At 40.3% G+C, this 24124-nt stretch overlaps 1 protein-coding gene across 2 annotated transcripts in view; it reads left to right on the forward strand.

The window, feature by feature from the left end:
• The first annotated feature begins 277 nt into the window (after positions 1–277).
• The window catches only part of CLVS1 (clavesin 1), a 154005-nt gene continuing 130158 nt past the window's right edge, over positions 278–24124 (forward strand). The window contains exons 1-2 of one of the 2 annotated variants that reach the window (XM_081069799.1): positions 278–658; positions 12877–13502. In XM_081069799.1, coding sequence (XP_080925925.1) covers positions 13048–13502 — 455 coding nt within the window. In that variant the 5' untranslated portion in view covers positions 278–658; positions 12877–13047. The remainder of the gene's footprint in view (positions 659–12876; positions 13503–24124) is intronic. The other variant, XM_081069800.1, reaches the window with a different exon arrangement.

Consider the following 24124-nt stretch of genomic DNA (forward strand, 5'->3'; position numbering starts at 1 on the left):
TAAAAATACCTTCCCTATCCTAAGATCAGCAAAATATTTCTTATGTTCTAGTTTTTAAAAATAATTTTAGTTTTATATTTAGCTCTTTAATCTATGTAGAATTAATTTTGATGGGATGAGGTTTTAATGTGAGTCTTTTTCAAACCGTTCACTTCTTACTACCATTTGTTAATAAAATAATCTATCCTTTTCCCCATAGGTCTGTGATACTTACCTTCTCATCTGTTATATTTGCTCGCGCGTGAGCGCGCGCGCGCGTACACGCACAAACAGATCTGTTTCAGAGATTGCATTAATCTGATTGAAAGATCCTGTTTTTAGGATTCGGGGTGGTGTGTAATGGTTCCGTTACTTTTTGTTCCAGATGTTGCAAAATTACAGTCATTCTGGGTTTTGTCTTGACGGACCTGGGGAGAGCAACGGGACGGAGGCATTTAGGACCCAGGGGAGAGCCAGGCTCCGTATAGAAGGACCGAGTCTCTGGCGCACACGCCTCCTACCCAAATCACAGCCCCGTGGAGCCGGGGCTCTCATTCACAGCTTTCTAGAGAAATCTGAGCCCGAACCTGCCAGCATAGGGGATCTCACCTGCTCAGCTCAGCAGCGAGGACACCTGCAGAAATACATTCCCAAAGCAAGGCTGGGCGGCCGTGTGAAGGTATTTGTTGCCTTTTTTCTCCCTTCTGTATTTGCAGCGCCTCCCCACCTCTCCTCCCGCTCCTGCGATGCCATGGCTGCGGCGTTTCAGCACTGGGGTGCGTGGACAGCTCCATCTGCAATCCCTCTGCGCTCCATCCCTCAGGCCCCCTGTTCCCCGCCGCCTCCGCGGTCCATCCTCCTGCTCCCTCATACCATCAGCACCCCCATCTCCACCATCCTCCTCATGATCTCCACCATCACCAGCGCCTTAACTACAGTCAACACAACTGTGTCTTGTCACTTAGAGGAAGCCCGAGGTCCGCAGGGTAGAGGAAAAGAGCCCAAGTTTTCAGTCATGGAAAGGAAAGTTCAGGTGGACGACACCTCTGAAAACAAAGAGAGACGCCTGCTTGCGAGAAAGGGAAAGTGAAGACAGGAGAGAGAGAGCCCAGGCAGGGGGACGGCTGGGGCACTTGCTAGACACCAGCACTTAGCCAGCTGCCTTTCAGCAGATTAGGGACTGTTTAGTTTAGGAAATTAACATGGCCTAGGGTATAGTGTTATTCCGGTAAAACAGATGTATGAACTCAATCTGTGTTTCTGGTTTTCCAATGGAGAATCACCAGGAAGCAGGGTGGGGGTGACTGATGACTCACATTCACCCACACTCCGTTTTCCTTCCTTAGCGTTTATTGCAGAAACTCTGGGATTAAGTTTTTTACTAAAATGTTTTGTAAAATGGAAACCTCAAAGGTTAACTCTGTGACCAGAGTGAAAATTTAAAATGATGGTGACAATAATAACCTAATAAATGCGGCTCTCGTTGGAAAGTGCTGTTTGTTCAAATGTCTCTTCCTGTCTACTTATTTTATTTCAAATTTCCAATCTTAAACCTCTCTTTGAAGCAGAGAAGATAGATCCTTGCCCAAATGGCCAAACTAGTAATGATATTCAGAGCAGATGGCCTGGCTTTGTTCACCACTAGTCAAGGACTGACTCGGATTTGGAAGACGAGATTTTGCGTGCTCTCTCAGTAATCAGGCAATAACACCATTTTCCTATAATAGTAAAGGGTAATAGAGTGCAAAAATTGAAAAGGCATTTTATGTAACTGTTCTATCAGGCTTTGCTTTTCAGAGTGCTATCATTTTCTTTTTTAGCTGAAGGGAAGCTGGAACATTTTTTAAATATCTTGAAGGTCCAAACCCAAGTCATAGCACCCCTTTAATTTAGCCAGGATCTTTTTTTTTTTTAAATAAAAGCTAACAAACATCAAAAAATAAGTGCGTGAGTCTGTTATAAATAGAAATCTTTTGGTGGGTACTCATTAATCAGTAATGACTGAAGAGCAAAGTACTGGTTTTTTTTGGGGGGGTAGATTGTTTTTCCATAAAATCAACATCTTAATTAAAAATGAGATGGATCATATTTCCATATGGGAATAATGTCAGGTCACATGTAAAAACCAAGTTTAAACCATTTAAAAATTACCCTTGTACATTTATTCTGCCTCTTTAAAAAGAAACAATAAAGCAAGTTTCATCTAAACCAGCTTGCTCATCATTAGAGGCATTGTCAAAAATAAAGAATAGTCACAAACAAGTATCCTCTGAAAGAAGTTTTGAGGAAAAATTCACACAAAATACTCTTCTCAAATGAGGAATAGTAGCCTTTTTTTCAAAAGTTACTTACTGCTATTAATTACATAAACATTGGCACAATTCTACCTGCCTCTAAGAGTCCCTTAATTTTAAACTCAAATCATGAAAACTAATGAAAATATGTGATGAAATGGATTTTAGAGAAAAAGAAAATTTGGTCACCTATCCACTGTCCTTAGATTGGTAATATCCACAGTAAACAAATCCCTGAGTAACAAGATTTGTAGAACTCCCTTATCTGTCTGCAAAGAATGGTTCAGCCCAGACAATTCATAAACGTGTATATATTGCCAGTTCTAGCTCCTTTGAACCAGAAAGTCAGGCCAGGAGTCCAGTGCCTCCAATGCTGCTGTCTTCCTGTGCTTAATACAATTTCCTGAGGCTGGGGAAATTTCAAAACAGTGCTGCTTCAGTGAGATTTACAGGCATCTGTCTCAGACGCGATTCCTTTCTCTGACTGAAATACTATGCTGAGCTTACTAATTTTTATAGAGTGCTGCTACCCTGGCTTCGTCTTTCTTTCTTTTTTCTATTAAGGGCTATTTTACTTTTTTCCTGTTTTCAATAACAGAATTTTCTCATTTTTATAATAGATTTAAAGGTGAACAGAAAACATATTTTCCAGCAGAGTGGCATCATACACTGTTGAAGACATCCTCATAGAGGGCACATACCTTTAGAATCATGGCGTATGAATGAAGGTCCTCCATTTCTCCAAAAGGGTAATCCATAACTCTTGAGAACTTGTGGCATCTGCTCTTTTCTGCAGGCTTTACAAAGGGACACCTACCTTATTAACCATGAGAAGTCTATTCATGACTTTACACACCCTCTCAGAGCACAGCCATCCTTAGTAAATGGATTCAGGCTGACTTGGGTCTTCTCTGCTTTCCTGTTATATGGTGACTCAGCCAGAGAAGGTAATACAGCAGAATGGGTATACAAAACATGAAGTTTGGCCACATGCAATGAGCCCAGAAATAGCCCTCAACATTATCAAGAGAGATCCTTTCTCCCATTACATCCTTCTCCCAAATTTTCATTATTTTGATTATTGTTCATTTTATCCAGATTTCACTGGAATAAATTTGTTTCGGGGGAAAATACGCAGTGTGAGTTACTACGAGTCTGCAATCCCAAGTGTTATATCTAGAGAAAACTAGAGAAAACTATGGTTAATTTCCAATCCAAGTTTTTCTTCACTTAAGGAAGTTTGTCTTTGGTTTGATTCTTCATGGATGTGGAAATCAAATGGTCACTCTCCTCTCAATAAAAACAAACAAACAAACAAACAACCAGAAAAACCCTTTCGTTTATTCAGTGAATAAGTTCATTATTCTTCACTACTTCTGCTGCCTCTCATAGACCTTTATCACATTTTCTCTGGCGAGGTAACCTGATGCAGTCCCTTTTTGTGGACCTATTATCATGTGACAGGGAGTATCAGAGAAAGTTTTCTGTGCGGGAGGCTAATTTTCTGTGAGATTTTCTTCTTCCTGACTTCTGAGGCAGCAGGATTCTTCCTATTGTGTGTGAGATGATCTGTTCTTGTTTCCTGGACCCTTTTAGTCAAATCTCCAATTCTTAGGTATTGTGGAGACCAGTTTCTCCAGCTCTTCTCCTTAAAAATAAGGAGACAATTCAGCTTCTATTACATCTTATGTAAAGCTCCATATCTTTCTATGTGTCAAGTACATACGCTGTTTCCCTGAAAATAAAACCCAGCCAGACAATCAGCTCTAATGCATCTTTTGGAGCAAAAATTAATATAAGGCCCAGGATTATATTATATTATATATGATTTATATATAATATATGATTTACATATAATATATATGATTTAATATATATCATATATATGATTATATATCATATATATGATTATATATGAATATATATCATATAATTACATATAATTATATTATATATAATTATATATGATTTATACAATATATGATTCATACAATATATGATTTATATAATATATGATTTATATAATATAATATAGTATAATATAATATAATATAATTAATATAATATTATAGACCCGGTCTTATATTATAGTTAAATAAGACAGGGTCTTACATTAACTTTTGCTCCAAAAGACACGTTACAGCTGATTGTCTGGCTAGGTCTTCTTTTCAGGGAAACATGGTAGTATATTCAGTGTTCATTATTTTGTAGTTTTGGAGACAGTAGAAGGGAAGTCTTGGGCCTGGGAATGGTAGTTGGGGCTCAAATCACAAACTCTATAAGTAAAAGGCCTCTTCTGATGTGTGGTCAAAATAAAGCAAAATAAAAAAATATGTGAGATTTTTTTCTCTTTCCTTTTTCTTTTCCTTCCCCTCTTCTCCCTCCCTCCCTCTCACTTTCTTTTGCTTCCTCCCTCCTTCCTTTCTTCACTGCTTTTGGTTGACATATAGAGCATGCAAGCCTGAGTGAGAACAATTAATGGGGTGAGGTGAGAAGCTGTTATGAGTGCCAGTCCTCCAAAAGGCATGAACATATTGGGGATGCTTTTATTCTCTCCTTGGACATTGTACCTCTGTTGTCCACAGCCAGTGTGAGCTCTAACTTCAGGGGCAGTGAACCTACCTTCTCAACCTCTTTAATTCATTACACAGCCTCTAGACCAGGGCTTCCCAAACATTAACTTGTGTACAAATCGCCTGGGGATTCTGCTCCCTATTCAGCAGGTCTGGGTGGGTCCTGACAACTTGCATTCCTAACAAGCTCCTAGGCACTGCTGACCACTCTTTGAGAAGCAGACAAAGAAGTTTCCTTCTTTTTTGACATTCCCACCTTATACCTGATTATTCAGCAATGGCACTCACACTAAAACAAAACAAAAACCACTCAAGTTTTGAGGCAATAAGACCTCAGAGATCATAGGTCTAGTTGGGGAGAGAGTTACACAAATAGCCCTTTTCCTCCCACCTCGCCCATATGCATGCTGCTGCATTTCACTGTCACCAGGCAGTTTTCTTAACTCTGATACCTGCTGCTATGTCTGCTGTCATAGTCTGCCTAATAACATCCAGAAGAAGGGACCCAGTCACATAGATGTGCTGAGTGGAAAAGGGGACAAGCAGACAGTAGCCATCTTTGGGTAACCCCTGACTTTCTTACATTCCTCCAGATCCTCTTCCTCAAAAAGAGTCTATTCTTAGAGAAATAATGGCTTCCAAGTTTTTTATCTTCTTTTTTTTTTCTTTCTCCCATCGATACTCCTAAGAAGTACAACTAATCTGTTTTTAAAATTGGGGCACTGGCTACCAATGACTTCTTATGAGGATAGTTTCATGGCATAGAAAAACATGCTAGTCAAATGCTCCTTTACTTTAAAACTTTTCTATCTAATACAGTGAGGAGACAGAAAAACCCATACCTTTTTTACAAGTTTTCTTTGTCTTCAACTCTTTGCATTATCTGTCCCAAAGCAAACTGAAAGAATAAGTTTTATAGATTGTTCAGAACTTAAGACACTAGAACTCCTTTGTCTAATAAGTCTACTTCATCTGAGTCCCAGCCTACTCTAATTCTGATCTGGCATCTATTTTGGGTAGAAGCTCTCAGTGTCTCCATCCAGTCTGATGGAATTCATTCCAATTTACTTTTAATCTTTCTTAAGAGCAAGAACAAATGGGAGCAGATGACTATGTGCTTAGTTGCTTAGCCAAGGGAGTGTCACGATGAATATTTATGTGGCAAGGGTAAGCCCTGGCTAGGACTGAGCCTTAGGTGGTGCAAAGCTGACTGTGAAGGGGTTAAATTCTGGTTATGCTACACTTTCAGATGATTAAAGGTCTCCGCTTTATCTCTCCAGGCTACTCTGTCTGCTCCTGGTACAGATAGCTCAGATCTGCAAGTTGGCTAATGGTTGATAGAAAGTCGATGGATTGGGGGCCAATTTGCTACTTACAGAACTTACGTTCCTTTGCCAGCACTAATGCAGGGAAGTCCTACAAGCCCTAATGGTCCATCTCAAATTCATCATTTGGAAGAAAGATTCCTTTCTGGTCAGCACCAAAGAATGTTGTAATCAACCTCTAAGATTTAAGCCTAGGCTCCACTGGCAGTAAGGGAACATGTCATCTTCAAGGAAAGATTTCAAATAGAGTTGTATTTTTAAAAAAATGAGTTTTGCTTGCTGTGATTTTCAATTTTGGTCTAAATGTATCCACAGCATCTATTTTTATTTCATCCAGTATAAAAATTCTTTTCAGTATTCCTAAGGGGAAAATGCATATTCAGTTAAAAAATTTGAAGTGAGATTTTACAAAGGTGAAGAGCCATAAGGGTTAACCTAAATTCAAGATACATTTAACATTTGGAAACATAACTGTCACACTTACTGATGGATAAGGTAGTTGATTAGACTTTCACATGGAAAGTTTTATCTCTGGTATTCATTTTTCTTCCTTTTTCTTAAAAGAGAAGCTTGCAAAACAAACATGGGCATAGTTTATCATTTTATATTTGTATTAATTTACAAGTGTATGTACTTAAAATTGTTCTTTGTATTACCAAGAACACCCAGAAACAACATGCATTTGAAGTGTCGTTAATTAATTATTGATGTTTTTATATTTCAAATAATATTTAAGCTTTATAGATTTTCTCTTTCTGGTCATGACAAGAGTATACTCTTTCATTCCCCAATTTGGCCAAGTTTACAACATTCCTTAAATAATCTTTCCTAGAACTGGCAGATTGTGGGTGTGTGCTTGCTGTGTGAGTGAGTCATTGTAAGAGTGCAGTACCCAGGGTGGTGTGGACCAGGCACCTACTCCAAGAGGAAGGGCAGGGTTTGGGACAGAAATGGGCTTTTGGGTCATATAGGATTGGGTGTGAATCTTTGTTCCTTCAGTTATATTGGGTTTATCTAAATCTCAGACTTATCCTTTCATCTAATGAGCAATACTCTAGCTTAAAGGGTTGGTGTAGAGATTGGATCATATAACATCAAAGCCCTCGGCACCTAACAAGTACTCAGTGAACATTTGTTTGTTTGTTCCCCCCCCCCCCCCAACTTCAACACTAGCTCATTATCCAACTTGAAGCTGAGTGCTTAGCTGTTCTGGGCCTCCAATATCTTTTTATTTACCTGGAGACAACAAAATAATGATATCAACAAGAATATTACAGTAAATGTAAAATGGAGCTTTTCATTTCCGAAGCACTTTTACTTACATTATTTCACATAATCGTCAACATCTTCAGGGGATTAACTTTCTTCTAGGGATTGCAGGATCTTTGTAACAATGAAAAAAATGATCGATAGAAAATGCTTTGAAATAATGTATACATATTTGTATACATATTTGTAGACAAGACGTGGCTGTTATTATTCTGATTGTTTCCCACTATATTTAATGTTTCTGAAGATAATAAAATAAATAGATTATGAGAATAATAGATTATGAAAAAACCAAAATAGATTTCATTTGAATTATGAAACTTCATGAAATGATTTTTCCACCTAGACTCTTTGGTTCAAAAATACTAGGTTTTGGGTTGATAGGTATGTGTGTGTGTGTGCACATATACTTTCTTAAGACTGAAATACATGTTTTTCTAATGGAAACATAAGATGAAGTATGAATCTGGAATCTATGGATGTCATGCTTTCAAATATCATGATATACAGACTCTTCTTTCCTCTCCCTTCGACAAAAATACCACTACCTAACTTCTAGTTCATTAGAAAAGGCATGGATTTGAAAGTGGAAGTTTATTTCTACCTGGGGCTCCCCGGAGGGTGTGGTGAGTTACTTTCTGTGTATTTGGAACGATCACCAAATAAAGAATCACTGGGGACCCAAGCACCAATGGGAAATATGGTTGCTGAGACTCATGGGCATTTGCCTAATGTGCTCTTTTCGGTTATCAAGTGCATTTCAATGCCCAGGTCAAGCGTGACACTCAAGAAGGTGTGGCAAAGTCTCCATCTTTCTAATAGAATGGCAAAGTCTTTGATCTGGCATTTTAGCCCAAGGAAAATACATAAAGGAAGGGCAAAAAATTGTGATAACTGGAAAAGGCATATACAGCTAGGATTTAAATGGTTTCAGTCGTTTTTCAATGAAGAAACGAGGACACGATGGTAACTGGGTATCTGTAAGTTATGGTATTAGGCTCACTAAGAATGTCTGTTAACACTTTAGGCATATTTAGGTTTCTAGAATGGTAAATCTGGGATGGATTTTAGGGAGGGAGAGTGAGGCTCTGAGAGGGAAAGGTGACTTGCTGAAGGTCACATAGGTGTAAAATAGTAAAGAGTAAAACCTCGCTGCTATACTTAAGAGGTAGAAGAGCACAGCAGTAAAAAGCATGGGACCAGAGAAGGATTACTTGGACTTGAGGCCTGTTTCTGCTTCTTAGTCGCCATGAACCTTGATAAAGTCATTTGACCACTCTATGCCTTAGATTCCTCATCTGAAAAATGATGACAGTGTTATACTCGTTTTATACAGTTCTCTGCTAAAGATGAATAATGTAGTGTACAAAAAAAGAGTATGTAAGTGCCTAGGATGTAATAAACACAACTACAATAAATAATAAATTATAGCTATTATTATTATTATTAATACCTCCAGGACAGAAAGCCCCTCCTGCTTTCTGTGATACCAAGACTAATGTATCCTTTTATACTTGTTTGACCAATTCAGAACATTGAAATGAGAACTAAAAAAAAAAGAAAAAGAATACAGTCAATTGAAAATGCTGCATCCTAGAGAACATTCTTGTATTGGATAGCATTTAAATTATTAAATATTATTGGTTGAAGTTGTTATTTAAGTAGCAGTCTATTCAGACTTCTGAAATGAAGAATTTGCCTTTAATGAAAAATATCTGTTTCATCTTAAGTATGAAACCTGATGACCCTGGCTTGGGTATTCTCCCCAGAAGCTTCTACTGTATGTTGACTTTATTCTGTATGTACAGAATACAGATATAGATTGAAGCAAATTTATTCCAGATATTATAGATTGCAGGCACAGCTATGTGTGGAAGTGGGCCATGAAAAATGCGACCTCAACTCTCCCCTCCACACCATAGTAATTTATTTAGGAAACATTGTTGAGCTCCCTGAACTGTAAGGTAGGTAACTTACTCCTAGCAGCTTTAAATCTTCTGTGAAGGATGAACCAGTGCTATGCCTTGTGCTCTAAGTACTCTGGGCTGTGGTTTGGAACTGTACCATTACCAAGCATGCTTCAAGGGGCAATGATTTGAAGTACAATGTGCCTAGGCTAAGTTCTCCTAGGAAAACATACTTTGTAAATGAGGGTCGAAATTAAAAGTCAGCTGCAATGCCCTCAGTGCATCCTAGACAGACCTACACAGAAGGGGAAACCACTTACTCACTGAAACAAAATTTTGGCTACTTTATTCATTTATTCTGCATATATTTATTGAGTACCTACTCTGTGGCAGGCACTATTCTAGGCACTGAGAATAGGTGGTGAACACACTAAGTGGCTGTGCTTGTGAGGCTGACCCTTTTGGTGCCAGACACTGTATTTGGGATACACAGACGAATGAGACCCAGCTCTTCACCGTAAGAAGTTCAGAATCGAGAGGGAGAGAGGAAAAAGACAATAAAATGTGGTGTATTGGGAGCACTGTAACTACCCGTGACCTCTGAAGATCAGTGAGGGTTTCCTGGAGAAAATAATCTTCAGGATGACTCCTGAAGGGCCAAGAGGAGTTAATCGGTGGTTACTGCAGGCAGAGAGACCCACAGAATTGAAAAGCAACAGCAAGTGGCTCAATGTGGTTGCATGGCCAGATGATGAATCTGGAGAGATAGGCAGGGACCAGATGGTGAAGGGTCTCAGAAACCGTTACATAGCTTTATACTTTATCTTAGGACAATCGGTAGCTATTGATCAATGTCAATCAGGGAGTGACATACGCAGATTTCAATTGTAATACAGAGAATAAACTGGAAAAAGGCAGCAAGGGCACTGTAGGGAGAATGTTGCTGTTCTAAAGAGATGAGGTGTGAAATGGATGGAAAAAAATTGGGCAGGTCTGAGAAGTATTATGGAAGTGATTGTCTGGAAGTGGGCGGTAAGGGAGAAGGTGGAATGATAGCTGACTCCCAGGTGTCTGGTGTGGGAAACTGCAGAAGACGATGGCAGTCATTGAGAGATGGAGGTGGAAGAGCGAATTCAGAATGAGGAACTCTGACTAGTTCAGTTGTGAACATACTGAGATTGTGGTGTCTGTGGACATCCAAGGGGAGGTGTTCAGTAGCAGTTGGATGTGTAGCCTGAAGATCAGGGAAGAGCTATGGACTGACGTTTTCCATAGGTAGGTAATCAAATCGTGGGGCGGGATCCTGGAAAACATCACATTCCAGTAGTGATTGCACAAAGAGATGACTGAGAAGGAATGGACAAAAGGTGAGGAGAAAAATCAGGATATGTAGAGTCTTAGAAGACAGTGGGAGAATGGGAGAGTTTTAAGAAGAATGAAGTCATCATATCAAATACTAGAGGTCACCCATAATACAGACTGAAATTTGTCTATTGGATGTAGCAACAGAAAGGTCAATCTCGAGTAGGGTGACCATCTGTCTGGATTTGCTTGGAACTGTCCCAGTTTATGACTGTTCTTCCGTCATTATTATCATTAGTGCCCTCTACTGTCTAAATTTGGATAGCAAATTATGTGGTCATCCTGGTCACTGGTTGGTAAGAGCAGTCAAAGATGGAAGAGCTGACTCTGGGTGCTGAATACGCAATGTGATATATACATGATGTATTACAGAATTGTACATCTGAAACCTATGTAACTTTACTAACCATTTTCACCCCAATAAACTTTAATTAAAAAAATAAACTGAGAGAACCTCAGAAAGGAAAAAAAGAAGAAAAACAAGATAGATTGGAGTGGGTGTACGGATGAATTGGAAGAGGGAGACATCAAACAAGGGAACTTTATGAAGTGGTGTGGTGAGGCTCTTAGAGAGGGAATTTTAATATCTGATGGTCACTGAAGCAAATGGATTTTTAAGTGTCTTCCAATCCTGGGAATAGTGCATAGCATTATTTTCCTTTGCTGTTTTGTTTCCTTAAAATTAGTGAGAATCAAGACTCTGTTCTACTTCTTGTCTCCACACATTGCAGAGCTAAATACTATTTTGCAAAGTCAGTATAAAGCAGAAACGTGTAAGTTGATTGATTCTCTTAAGAAAGTACTACTAGTCCTAAATTAAGCAGATGAATCATTCTGGCTTTTAGATTATTTTGTATGAGAAAGCATTGCCAACAATAATTAGGTTGGGAGTAAATATTCTGCCTCTTATTGCAGATACTATCGACCTAGGAAAGCAAGGATGAAAAAGTACATGGCTTCAAGTTTATCTTTGTCTTTTGATGCTTGGAACTTCCAGATTAGAACAAACAGATGTCTGAGTTTAAATGTTTATATTTAAAATGAGAAAAATATGGATGCCTTTCTGTATACTGTTTAGGTGGAGAAATCATAAGGGATGTATCTGAGGTGATTAAAACACTCAGTCATTATCACAGGTAAAATAAGGCCTCAGACAACAGAAAGTTATATAAAATGCAATGACTTTTAAGCCCGCATAGATATAGTATTAGGTAGAGAGAAAACCAAGAGTTTCAAGTCCGTTTGCCTTCCCTGCAGAAGGGTGACAAAGAAAAAGAATAAAACAGCTGTAAATGTCCACATGTAGGCATCCTTCCTCAATGCTGTTGAATTTGATTATTGCAAGTTTCCAGCCATAAGCTTGTTGTTCTCTCCCCCACCCCTCACTGTTGTTAGTTTAAGTTTGAGTAATTAGGTACCTTTGGGGTTGGGCTAGGGTGACCTTTAACAATCCCTTTTTATTGCTAAGGTAAAAATGGCTGCCTTAAAAAAAGGTGGGGGAGGGAGGACTTCTGTGAATGTACTTCTATTTGTCAAAAGAAGCTAATGGGAAGCAATAAATTGTACAGCAGCCATAATTTCTCTGCCATATCTAGGCCTGTGAATAGCTCCATAAAGCATGCTGTAACAGAAAAGGATCTTTCTCTCCTCTTACTGTCTCTTAGGGTAATTAACAGAAGAGCAATCTATTACTAATCTGACCATATACTATTATGTTAACTGGTCAATGTAACTAAAAAATTACCAAACATATTTCAAATATGTGCATATTTATGCATTCAAGTTGTCATTAATAAAATTATGTCAAAGATACAGAGGGTGCCAAAAAATGAGTACACATTTTGAGAAAGGAAAAAATTGTATTAAAATTGTAATATGATGAGTGACGATAGCATTCATTTGATTAACGCCATCGTTTGAGCAACGACACTGGCTACTGCCCCTTGCTACTAGACTTCAATTCAACTTCAAAAAGGAATACGTAGATAACATCTCTTAAAATGTGTATACATTTCTTTGGCACCCCTGGTACTATAATAAAGATAACTGATCCTTTATCCAATCTAATCAGACCTTGTAGCGTAATGTGCTGCTTTTCTATCTAAGATTCAGTTAATTTGCCAGCCGTTCTGTGTGTCATTTCTGTTTTGTTTCTCTTGTTTTGCAGTAGCTACCGCCTCAGTTTTGCTACTATTTTGGATGGCTCCCACTACATAAACCTGAATGCCCTACTGCTTTCCAGGAGCAGAAAGAAGACCCTCAATCTGTCTGTTTCTGTGGCAGCCTGGTAGTCAAAATACTGTTGAATGGGCCACGGTTTCAGCAGACCATCACGTGAATGGGACCAGTCTCTCTTCTTCCCAAATTCCAGAAATTAAGCATTTGGAAAGGAGATTTGGCCGAGATGACCCATTTACAGGCTGGACTCAGTCCAGAGACTATAGAGAAAGCTCGCCTGGAACTGAATGAAAACCCAGATGTTTTACATCAGGATATTCAGCAAGTCAGGGACATGATCATCACCAGGCCTGACATTGGATTTTTACGTACAGATGATGCCTTCATCCTGAGATTTCTCCGAGCCAGGAAGTTTCACCAAGCAGATGCCTTTAGACTCCTGGCCCAGTACTTCCAGTACCGCCAGCTAAACCTGGACATGTTCAAAAACTTCAAGGCCGATGATCCTGGAATTAAGAGGGCTCTCATCGATGGGTTCCCTGGAGTGCTGGAAAACCGCGACCACTACGGCAGGAAGATCCTTCTGCTATTTGCAGCTAATTGGGACCAGAGTAGGTAAATGTAGATAGTGTCTTTACTTGGTTTTTCTTTTTCATAAGCATAGTCACTGCATGTTTGGGGCTCTCTGGCTTCATAGATAGTGGGCTTTCATTTACAAAATATATATATTCCACATACCCACGAAGAAAATTTACTAAAGTTTACTGTCATCAAAGGCAATTCCAAATTCATGGGAGTGTTTTGGAACAATAGTGTTAGAATTGTAAGATACCTTAGAAGTCATTATTCTCTTTGTCAAGGTGAGCCATTTATTTTAATCAAATCGAAAGCTTGTCTTCTAGAAGAACCACATAGTCTGTCTTTAGTGTCCTCATCTTAACAACAACAACAATGGATTCAGTAGATGGCTTTAAATCAAGTGTGTTCAGCACATAACATAATTTCTTGGATCCTCTCCATGATTTAAAAATGTTGTATTTCTTCTGAGTGCTAGACCTTTCTATCCAAAGGTATGCACTGCACCTGCTCTTCCATCCATCCATTCTCTCGAGCCAGATATCTGTGTCATCCTGGGCTGAATCTTGCCTTTGTTTCTCACATCCACTTAATTGCCAGGCCCTACCCTTTTCTTCTTAAAAAAATTTGTATCTCTTCCTTTTGCTCCTTGCTGTTGTCATAATTTAGGTTCTGATCACTTCTCACCTGCATTATTGCAACAGCTTCATAAAGACTGCCTCTGGTCTAGTATCTTCTGAGCCATTTTGTCTACACTGTAGCCAGAGGGACGCTTCTAAAGTGTCACCCTCTGTCATGTCACTCTCCTGATTAAAGTTCTTCAATGACTTCCACGACCTTCAAAGTAAAGTAAGGCCTTTTATGATTCACCTTTTACATCTCTGCTTCACCCTCTGCCCTTTTTCATGTTGTCTTTTCCAGCTGGTTGGAAGCATCAGCCTTGTCTTGGATAGCTGAAGTTTTTACATGCCTCCATCACTTTGGACTTGTCCCATCAGAAACCTAAAGGAGAGACCACCACTTCTTGCCCCAATTCCAACCATCCTGGATACAATCTGCCCACTGATTGACACATGTTTATAGATCTTCAGGAAGGTAGCCATCATCTACCCCCAACCAGCCCTTTTTAGTTAGGTACCCATCCTCTGTTCATATTGCCATTAAAGCATTTACAATAGGAGTATAAGAACCACGGTTCTCATGTCTACTTTTGAATGCACACCACATACTCTGCTAAGCATTTATATATTATCTCATTTAACCCACCAAGAACTTTGCATGGCAGGTACATTATTATCCCTATTTTACACTCGATGACACAAGGCTTTGAGAAGTTCAGTAACTCACTCAGTGTCTTACAACTAGCAAAATATGGAGTGGGAGTTGAGTCCTGGTGTTCTGACTTGAGAGCAAGTTGTTTTAACCCGACTTTATTGTAATCGTGTGTTTACTCATGTGCTCTTTCTTACTTCTCCTCCCAAGACTGAAAGTTCCTTAAGGGAAGGAGAGTGTGTCTTTTTCATGTTTATCTCTTTGTCATATGGCACAATATCCAATATACGTTGAATGAGAAAGAAAGAACAAATCAGTCTCCAAAACTTCACCTGGGGTTGGAGCTTTCAGAGAGGTGTCATCATTGAAATTTTTGTTACTTGGGGAGACACAAGTTTAACTTTGAGAACATACTAAAGAACCCCTCCCCCAGTATAATTAAAAGGAATTTCGAGGGTGCCGTTTCACTTCCTCATCACGATTTGCCTCTTATAACTGATGATAGTCTAGGACCCCTTAGCAACCACTGGCTATTTTCTGGTTAATTAATTGGGATAGGACGTTCTCACCCTGAAAAGGTATTTGAATATTTTCACACTATCAGTCCAGAGTTTGGTTCGGTCTGTACCTGAGCCTACGGTGCCTTTCCATGTTCCTGCTCGGTTTTTCCATAAGCATTAATGCTAAGTCTTTCATTCCAATGCTTTATGGATGAGAAAGATTTCCAGGTCTTTACAGTCACCCATCCATCATTTACTCAACAAACATCGAATGAGTATCGGCTTTGTGCCAGGGCTGGTACCACAGCCCTGAGGACGATGATGACAGCACAAGGTCCCCACCACAAAGAGCTCATTGGGCAGCCCACTGTCCAGCAATGGTGCAAAAACTTACACAGCTAACTCCCATCCACTCGGGGGGAACTTCTTCTGAGACACACAAACCATCAACACAGGGCCTCAGTTTTGAACTACAGGGAATGGCCATCTTTTTGAGAACGGTACATGAGCATTTGGGTTTGGAAACAGGAAAATTTTGATGATTCTGGAGAATAATCATGCTGACTTCATTTGTGTTTAGTTGTAAGTATTCTAGAACTTCTGTCTGCTAAGATGGATGATGATTTACACAAAGAGAAATAAGTCATAGTAAAATGCCTTATTTTGTAGTAGCATTTAGTCTGTTTATATCTCAAAATGCGTTAAGTAATAACATAGTAATAGTAAGAAGAAGCAACTCTCTGAGGGAATAATCCAAATGTTTATGATTATGATAACCTTGAATGAGTTACTTCACTTCTTTGTTCCTCAGTTTCCTCATGTGTAAAATAAGAAGCTTCAACTAGGTAATTTCTGAGATACCTTCCAGCTCTAATGGCTCATGAATGTGAAGCTCGTTCAGCCTGATCCTATGGATGGAAAGGGACTTTAAAATTCACTTTACAGCTTCTAATCCGCTAGGCTTTTTGAAGTAATCTCTCTCTCTCTCTCCCTTCCTTTCACCCCCCACCCCCACTTGCGTCAATGTTTTTCCAACTGTACAATACTGTTTGTTCCAAATATTTTGGTTTCAACAAGAAGGTGAAGGATAAAGATATTCCATTGACAGCCAGAGATCATTAGAAGCAAACAAACCTCAATTAGAACATGGAGGCACTGTCATGCAATTTACTGGTTATATGATCTGGGACAAGCAACTTCTGTGAGACTCAGTTTTCTCCTCTGTAATGTAGGGATGATAATCATGTCTAATAACGTCATTGCCAGGATTGAATGAAATCATACGTTTAGGAACACAGTTCATTGTTTGTCACAGAGCAGCACATGGTAAGCAATATTAACTTCTAGAATTATCCTTAATATTGTACAACATCCCACTACGAAAATAATAGAACACAGATGGTAAATAAATTAAGAATACAGACAAGGATACAATGTTTGAAAATGGGAGTGTGCTGATGGGTGAGAGCTGCCTGCACGCCTGTCCTAAGCACTGGCTTGTTTTCTCCCCAAACATGCTTTCTGTCTCACAGACCCAGCCTAAATGGGGCCGGAAAGGCCTGGAAAAGTTGGCACAGCTTTGCAAAATGATTACTTCACTCTCGAGGGGGGCCTGAGATGACTGGAAAGTGATTTGACTGTCTCATCTGAAAGGCTTACTGAGATTAAAATGGTTATTAATATTTATTAAAACTATGTAAATCCCATTCATCTAGACCCAGACATCGGGAGCAAAAGCGCAGACCGGTGAGCGATGGGAAGGAAGCACGATTCTCCGGAGGACATTCAGGGCTCCGCCGCTTGGGTTAGGCGTGCAGCTGAGGGGTAGGAGCGCCCTGGGCTATGGAGCGGAAAGTGGCCTCCTCCGGAAATTGGGCCTCAGCAGAGAGCTATCTGACTCTGTATTTTCTGAGGCTGAACCGAAATAAATTAGATTAAATCAGCACCCACATATTCATTCATAAAATGAAGCTGGCACTTGCAGGGTCAGCAGAGTTTACATTTCAGCTCACCAGCTTTGCATGTAATGGGGACCTAAGGAGACAGGACTGCTCAAGGAACCCTTTGATTTTTCCTACCTAAGCTCATACCGGCATGAAGGGCTCACAATTTGCCCCTTAAGATCTGATAAAAATGAAATCGATTTCTTGTTTCTTTCTGAGTTGCCTACTTGCAGTTATCATACAGCCTGCTTTGCCCAGGAGTGCCCTTTCCATGGAGAGGGAAACTGAGCAGAGATGAACATGTCTTCTTTGTCTGGATTTCACTCTCTTAAAAAAAGAGGTAAACTTGGTCAAGTTATTTTACTTTCTGGAGATTAAGTTTCATCAAGTAGAAATGGGTTTAATATCTGGAATGTGGGGCTGTTGTGAGGAGTAACCCCAATTGTACTACTTGATGGCATCCAAGAGGCAGAAACAGAATAGTGATTAAACGCACTGACTCTGAAGCCACATGGCTGGCTTCAGATCCCAGCTGCCTCCTAACCACCCACATTGATCCTGAGCAAGTTGCTTAAATTCTTATTACCCTCAGGTTCTCACCTGTAAAGTGGGGGTGAAATGATCATAGGTTGGCACTATCTGGTGTTCACTAAATGGCAGTTGTTTCTCAAGAAAAAAAAATTCAAATGAAACAAATATCTAGAATACTGGTCACAAGATGTACTTTCTGAGGGTAGCAGGATTTGATGCCGTGACCAACTTTTCTCCATGTGGAAAAGTATAAAAAGTTACCAACTTTTCTTCATCTGAGACCCCAAGCCACCATGTTCCAAAGTCTTGTATGGTAGCTCAGTTGGGGCTCTGAGAGATCGGCTGCTCTTAGGGCCTCTACCTATTGTATTTATTATGTTCTCAGGATGTAAGAAAGGCATTTGGGGGATCTGGACAATAAAAGCCCCAAATAGACTAAAGTAGTATTCATTAGTACTATGTGTAGACCAGCATGTCCCCAAGTACTTCAGAGGGGGAAAAACAATTAGAAATGGATTGCAAATAATATTATATAAAATTACACTGGACATTATTTTGTCAGTGTATTGTTTATTCCTCACAATTGAAAGCTCAGACCTCAGCAGCCAGTTTGAAAATTAGTGGAAAAGGTGGTTGTGTAAGGAAGCTGAGGCACTGTAAGGATGAGCTAAGTCAGTGTCATTAATTTAGTAGAGAGAACAGTGGGCTGATGAACAACTTGATTACTACCTTCAAGTGTATGGAGTTATTTATTATAGGAAGGCATTTAATCCAGTAGGCTCTTTCCCCACCATATGGAACAAGGGATAAAAGGTTTTGATTGAAGCACAACCAACTGGAATGGGGATGAAGGAGACTGAGACCGGACCTTAGACCCAGGGCCCGGACAAGGGTGAGGGAGTCGGGCATTTGCCTGGGACACAGAAACGCTCAGTAATCAAAGTAAATAATATTGTCATAAAATAGTTTTCAAAATTAATGCAAAAAAAATCCCTGATGAACAAAATATCACAATTTTAAAGAAGGCAGGATAAGAATTACCGATTTTTCCTTGTACCTCAAACAGTACAGCTCGGCACAGCATTGCTTAGGCCAATCAGGTTTTCCCAGGGGAGAGCCTTAAGTTGATGCCTACTCAATTATATCACAGTACAGGGTACTGTATATCCGTGTACTGTACAGCTACATAGGACGATATGTTTCCAGGCATTTCCATGTCTGTTTTCTGGTGTGATGCTCATAACCATTTGGAGATTTTCAGGATCACTAAGGGACAGATGATGAACAAGAGGAGAAGATACTTTCTAAATGGGAAACTATATGACTCATCAATGGAAAAACAGCCTCAGACTCAGGGCTTACAATTCCAAGCTCATCCCAGTGACATCTGGAACTAATTGCTCAGCCCTTGAATGATTAGATATTTAAACATACCTATGGAGCTTCTGAAAGGCTGTAAGTGGATTTCTTGGTGGTGGACGAGTGTGTGGATCGGTACAGTGAGTCACCATGGAGAGGAGTTGAGGTTGAGGGGCAGTGATTCTCAAAAAGAGTACAGTTGTTTGGCATTTGGAGCTGCTGAGTTCTTAATGGATAGGATTGTGTTGAGCATACCCTCTCCCAGGCTTTGTGAAAACCACAAAGACCACCTTCATATTTCCAAAGTCTTTAGGGGAGCTGGAGCCCATTTTGAGAACTCCTGATGGGGAGCGTCCAGAAAGGTCCTAACATAACTGTCAATAACTACCTTTCATTCAGTGCCTTTGTGCGAAGTGTTTTATATATACGAGGTGTGATCAAAAAATATGGTGAATGTCTAAATTTCAAAACAAATTCAGTACAGTAAAAGACACATTGCCATTAATCTCCCTCAAAATACACCCCCTCGGTTTGAACACACTTATCCCATCATTCTTGCTACTTCTTGAAACAGTTCTGGAAGTCCTCTTTCATGACTGTCTTTAGTTGCGTGGTTGTGGCGGCCTCGATGTCCTGAATTGATTAAAAATGTTTACCTTTCATGTCATTTTGACTTTGGGGAAGAGCCAGAAATCGCACGGCCAGATCCAGTGCATAAGGTGGATGAGGATGTTTTGTAATCCTCACACCGTAATGTTTTTATTTGATAGAAATTGCCATACCAGAAGCGATGTGTGACGCGGAACATTGTCATGATGGAGGATGATTTACGACACACATTAAAACACACCTTCTCTCAACCATAGCTCACACCCGACTGACTGCACCTGACTGTCTGGACAGGTTGAAACTTGTCACACACTGTTACTAAAGTGCGACGTGCCTTTTCCTGTATTGAAGACCCCTGCCTTTCCATTATATGGCACGCGGCAGCAGCATTCACCGAATTTTTTGATCACTCCCCATATATTTTCTAATCCCATAAGGATCTATGTTGTGTATAGATAATATGTAACAGATATGGGCTTCTTCCCTAGTTCGCCTGAATGTAAAGACTATGTTTTTTCACTAAGTCCTAGCTACGGTCTCATTCTTACACTGAACTCCTACAATCAAAATCTGTATCACTGGTATGTTGCTACGTGGCAAACTGGCCCTTGCGTCGAAATTCAAGGTTTTTCACACCCTCCCCTCAGCATCTTCTTCTAGCCTAGAGGCACAGGGAGGCTCAGTGTAAACAATAAAGCCGTTCTCTTTGAGCTCAGACAGTGAGGAACGTGCATTGGAAGCTGGCTGCCCCAGAAGTTGAGATAATTCTGGAGGCTCCAAGTTGAGGGCCTGTTTAATATGAGTAGGAAGAAAGGAAGTGATGAGCATCTCATAGCTTCAGTTTGAGCAAATGAGAAAGTGGATGGGGTGCGGATCAACAGACAGGACTTGTTATTCTTAGTGGGACAAATCCAAGCCTCGTTCATCTCTTCATGCACTCGGTAAACACACTGAGCTCCAGATGTCAAACCCTGTGAGGGTTTCTGAGGGACCAAAGGTGGTTTTCCTGTTCTGAGGTCGGCATGGCAGAATGGGACCTCACACAGGTCCTCCCTAAGCCCTCCAGGCATTAAATGATGGGGCAATGAATGCACGAAGGTACTTGACCTTCTTGCTTTCACAATTCTGAAAGCAAGGATGCTGTCATGTTTACTTTATAACGTAGAAAACAACCTGGAATCTGTCTGTTCTTAGGAAGCATTTTTTCTGAGATGGTGTTCAGCTGTTTCTCGTCTCCTCATGCCGTGCAGTATTTATTTGATGGATATGCTGGAGATAGCAGCTCCTTCCAACGTCACTGGTTATTGCTGACCTGTGGTGACCTCCAAAGGGCTGACATGGCAAACATCCTGACAGCTCTGTGGTGTGATTTGGCACTGGGAAAGAGGATTAAGCAGGTTCTTTCTCCTGATTAAAACCCGGAGGCGGTAGGTGGGATAGAACTCATCAAACTATAAATAACTCAGTTGATTGAGGTTCACCTTTAGCTTTTGCAAGAGCATAAAAGAGCTTTTTACAAGGAGCATGGGGTCTGTGCCTTTTTCAGTTTGACTCTCTTCAGAATAAGAACTTGTGATACAAAAGGGGACAGATTTCTAATGTATCAATACTCGAATATTGGTGTGGCAAAAAGAGACGAGGCAAGTCAGGTGGATTTTATGCTTCTTACCAGCACCACGAAGTAACCCTCCTCCCCAAATCCCTAGGCCTATTAAGAGAAGTTTAAGAAAATGTTTAGCTGTCTGTTCTTCCTACAGAAACATTCCCAGAATCGCTCCGGTACTGATCAGTTTTCCATATAGGGAAGAACTCCCATATTCACCAGGGAAGAATCCCATGTCTGTTACATATTATCTATACACAACATAGATCCTTGCGGGATTAGAAACTATATGGGGAGTGATAAAAAAATACGGTTATGATCTTTCCATATATGTTATGATCTTAGGAATGAGCAAAAATGAACTGAAGAGAAGAGTTATTATAACCACAAAGACTAACGTTGATGGCTTGCCATGTGGCAGGCAGCAGTACTCTTAGGCAGGCACTATTAATATCTGTACTTTGCAGATGATGTAATTGGCTCAGAGTGGTTAGGTAAGCCATCCAAGGTCAAACAGCTGGTAAGTGGCGAAAATAGGCTGGACCTCAGACCTAACTCCACAGTTCATTGCCATGCTGCACAGCTCATCATTAGAACTCATTTGACAATTTTGGGGGCCACTAAGTTAGACATTCAGGAGGGCTCTCAGTGAGGTATCAGTAAGCAAGTCTCTAACCAGTCACTTAAGGTCTCAAAAGACCTGAAAAGGATCTCAGCTTCACAGGCAAATCGTACTCAAATGTTGAAAATCCTTTTCAACCTCTGCCCTAATTATTTGATAATAATAACAGTGACAACAACTTTGGAGAATTAAAAATCCTAGCCCAACAAAGGGATTTTGGTATTTCTTGGAATATGTTGCAAAAAGTAGTCTTAATATAAACCTGATTTAAGATAGTGATGGAAGGTGTCGTCTTTGCCTGCCCACTCTTTGTATTAAAATGAGTATTCGTAGTAGACCTTCAGGCAGCAAACAGAACCCCAGCTCTGCAGCTTACTAGCTCTGTGACACTGGCAAGATATGTAACTCCTCTAACCCTCGGTGTCCTCACTGCCTGGTGATAATCATATGTGGTTTGTAAACCCTGGGGGATTAACTGATACTTGATAGGGACGGGGTCTGACACACAGACAGCCATTTCCTTTCTTCCATAATTCAGGTTGTTTTCCCACTTCTACCTAATCCAGAGTCTAAAATGCCCAAGATATGATTTCTCATTCAGTTGAAAGATCTTATAAAAATAGAATATAGCTCTGTCACGCGCTCCTAAAAAGCTTGTGATTGATCAGGAAATGAAGTTAGAATAGTTTATGTTGCTCCCTCAACCCACTGGACAAGCATATGGCTTGTCGTGTGGGTCAATCGAACAGCTCTTCAAATATTTCTTTTAAATCCCTTTTTCCTTCACAAAAACTCCTTATCAGACATTCTTCAGCACTCACACTCTAATTCCACTTCGTCTGGGCTCAGCTGCTTTCTGCCCATTATCAACATCCTCTTTCGATTGAGCTCAGGGCCTTGGAAGCTTGCCTGTTAGAAGCCATCTCCCAAAAGAATTGAATGGAAGAGGGGGCACTGGGGTCTCTGCTCTGAGATAACATAGCAATGTATGTCCCTGCCTAACTGGTGGCGGCCCTTAGGAAGATACCAGATGTCACATGGCTTTTGCAATATTGTTACAAAGGCAGGGTAGATTGTGGTGAGAGGGGGCGGTAGGATCAGGAGAGCAAGATTGTATTGACAGCATGACTTTTCAGTCCAGCTGTTTCTCCTAAACGCACACTTATAACCCAGGCATTTAAAAGATACAACAGTCATTACCTTATGGATAAAAAAGTCTTTTCTGATGGCTAGAAATTTGAGGGTCTAAGAATAAACTTCCTCCTTCTCAGGACATGGCCCGGATACAGTCGCCAACCCTGATTTGGCTCTCAATTACCTGACTTGAAACTGGGCAGCAGTGGGGGCATGGCCTGTATCTACTCTTTAAAAGGCCAGGGAGAAAGAGCAATTTTTAATCACGGTGTCACCTATATGCTGCATTCATTGTTAGAGTTTTCTTACGGGCATAGCTGACTTCCTGGGTGAGTGCATTGCAAGCTGTGAGGCCTTTTCCTGTATGATTTGAAACTCTTCTGGGCTATTGCTGCTTTCCCGAGTTCTCAAAAAGCCACGACGCATCTTTTGATCCCTCTACAAGGAGGATACTATAGAGCTGAGAAGGAAGCCCCCCAACCTCCCGAGCCCTGAAATTCAGCTCTATAACCAACCACCCGCTAGCTCTCCTGCCCTTTAAATATGGTTCCTAGATAATCACTTCTGAGGGTGATCTCTGGAACCTTAAAGAGCTGCGGGGAGTGATTAAATGCCTGCACTTCGCTAAGGCTGTAAATCACGCTCAGAAGCCATTTATTGTGAGGGTACTATAAAGCAGGGGAAGTTATTGCTCCTATACTGCAAAATGTAACATTGGACAGGAAAATGGAGAGGGTAAATTTTGTCGTGACGGTTTTAAAGTGATGTGTTGCTTTTTCTTTGCACACTCTGTTTCTTATCATTTTTCTCCTCTTTTTGCCTCTATTTTTCCCCTATCTCTAGTAGTCCCCGGGAAGTGTCTGTTGATCTAATTTCCAGTATGGCATAGCCACAAACGACACCCAGGGTCCTTCTGGATTAAAGAACGTTAACATCGGCCGTGCTCCCAGACATGGGGCATCTCCACGTGCCACGCTGTTCTATTTCATCCTTAACAACAGTTCCTGCAGGACATATTATTATCCTCATCTTAAACGGAGGGCATTAGATCTGAACCAAATCAAGGTTGGTTGGTGGTTTGATCCTGA

Source organism: Rhinolophus hipposideros, assembly GCF_964194185.1.
Source record: "Rhinolophus hipposideros genome assembly, chromosome: 13".
Lineage (NCBI taxonomy): Eukaryota > Metazoa > Chordata > Mammalia > Chiroptera > Rhinolophidae > Rhinolophus > Rhinolophus hipposideros.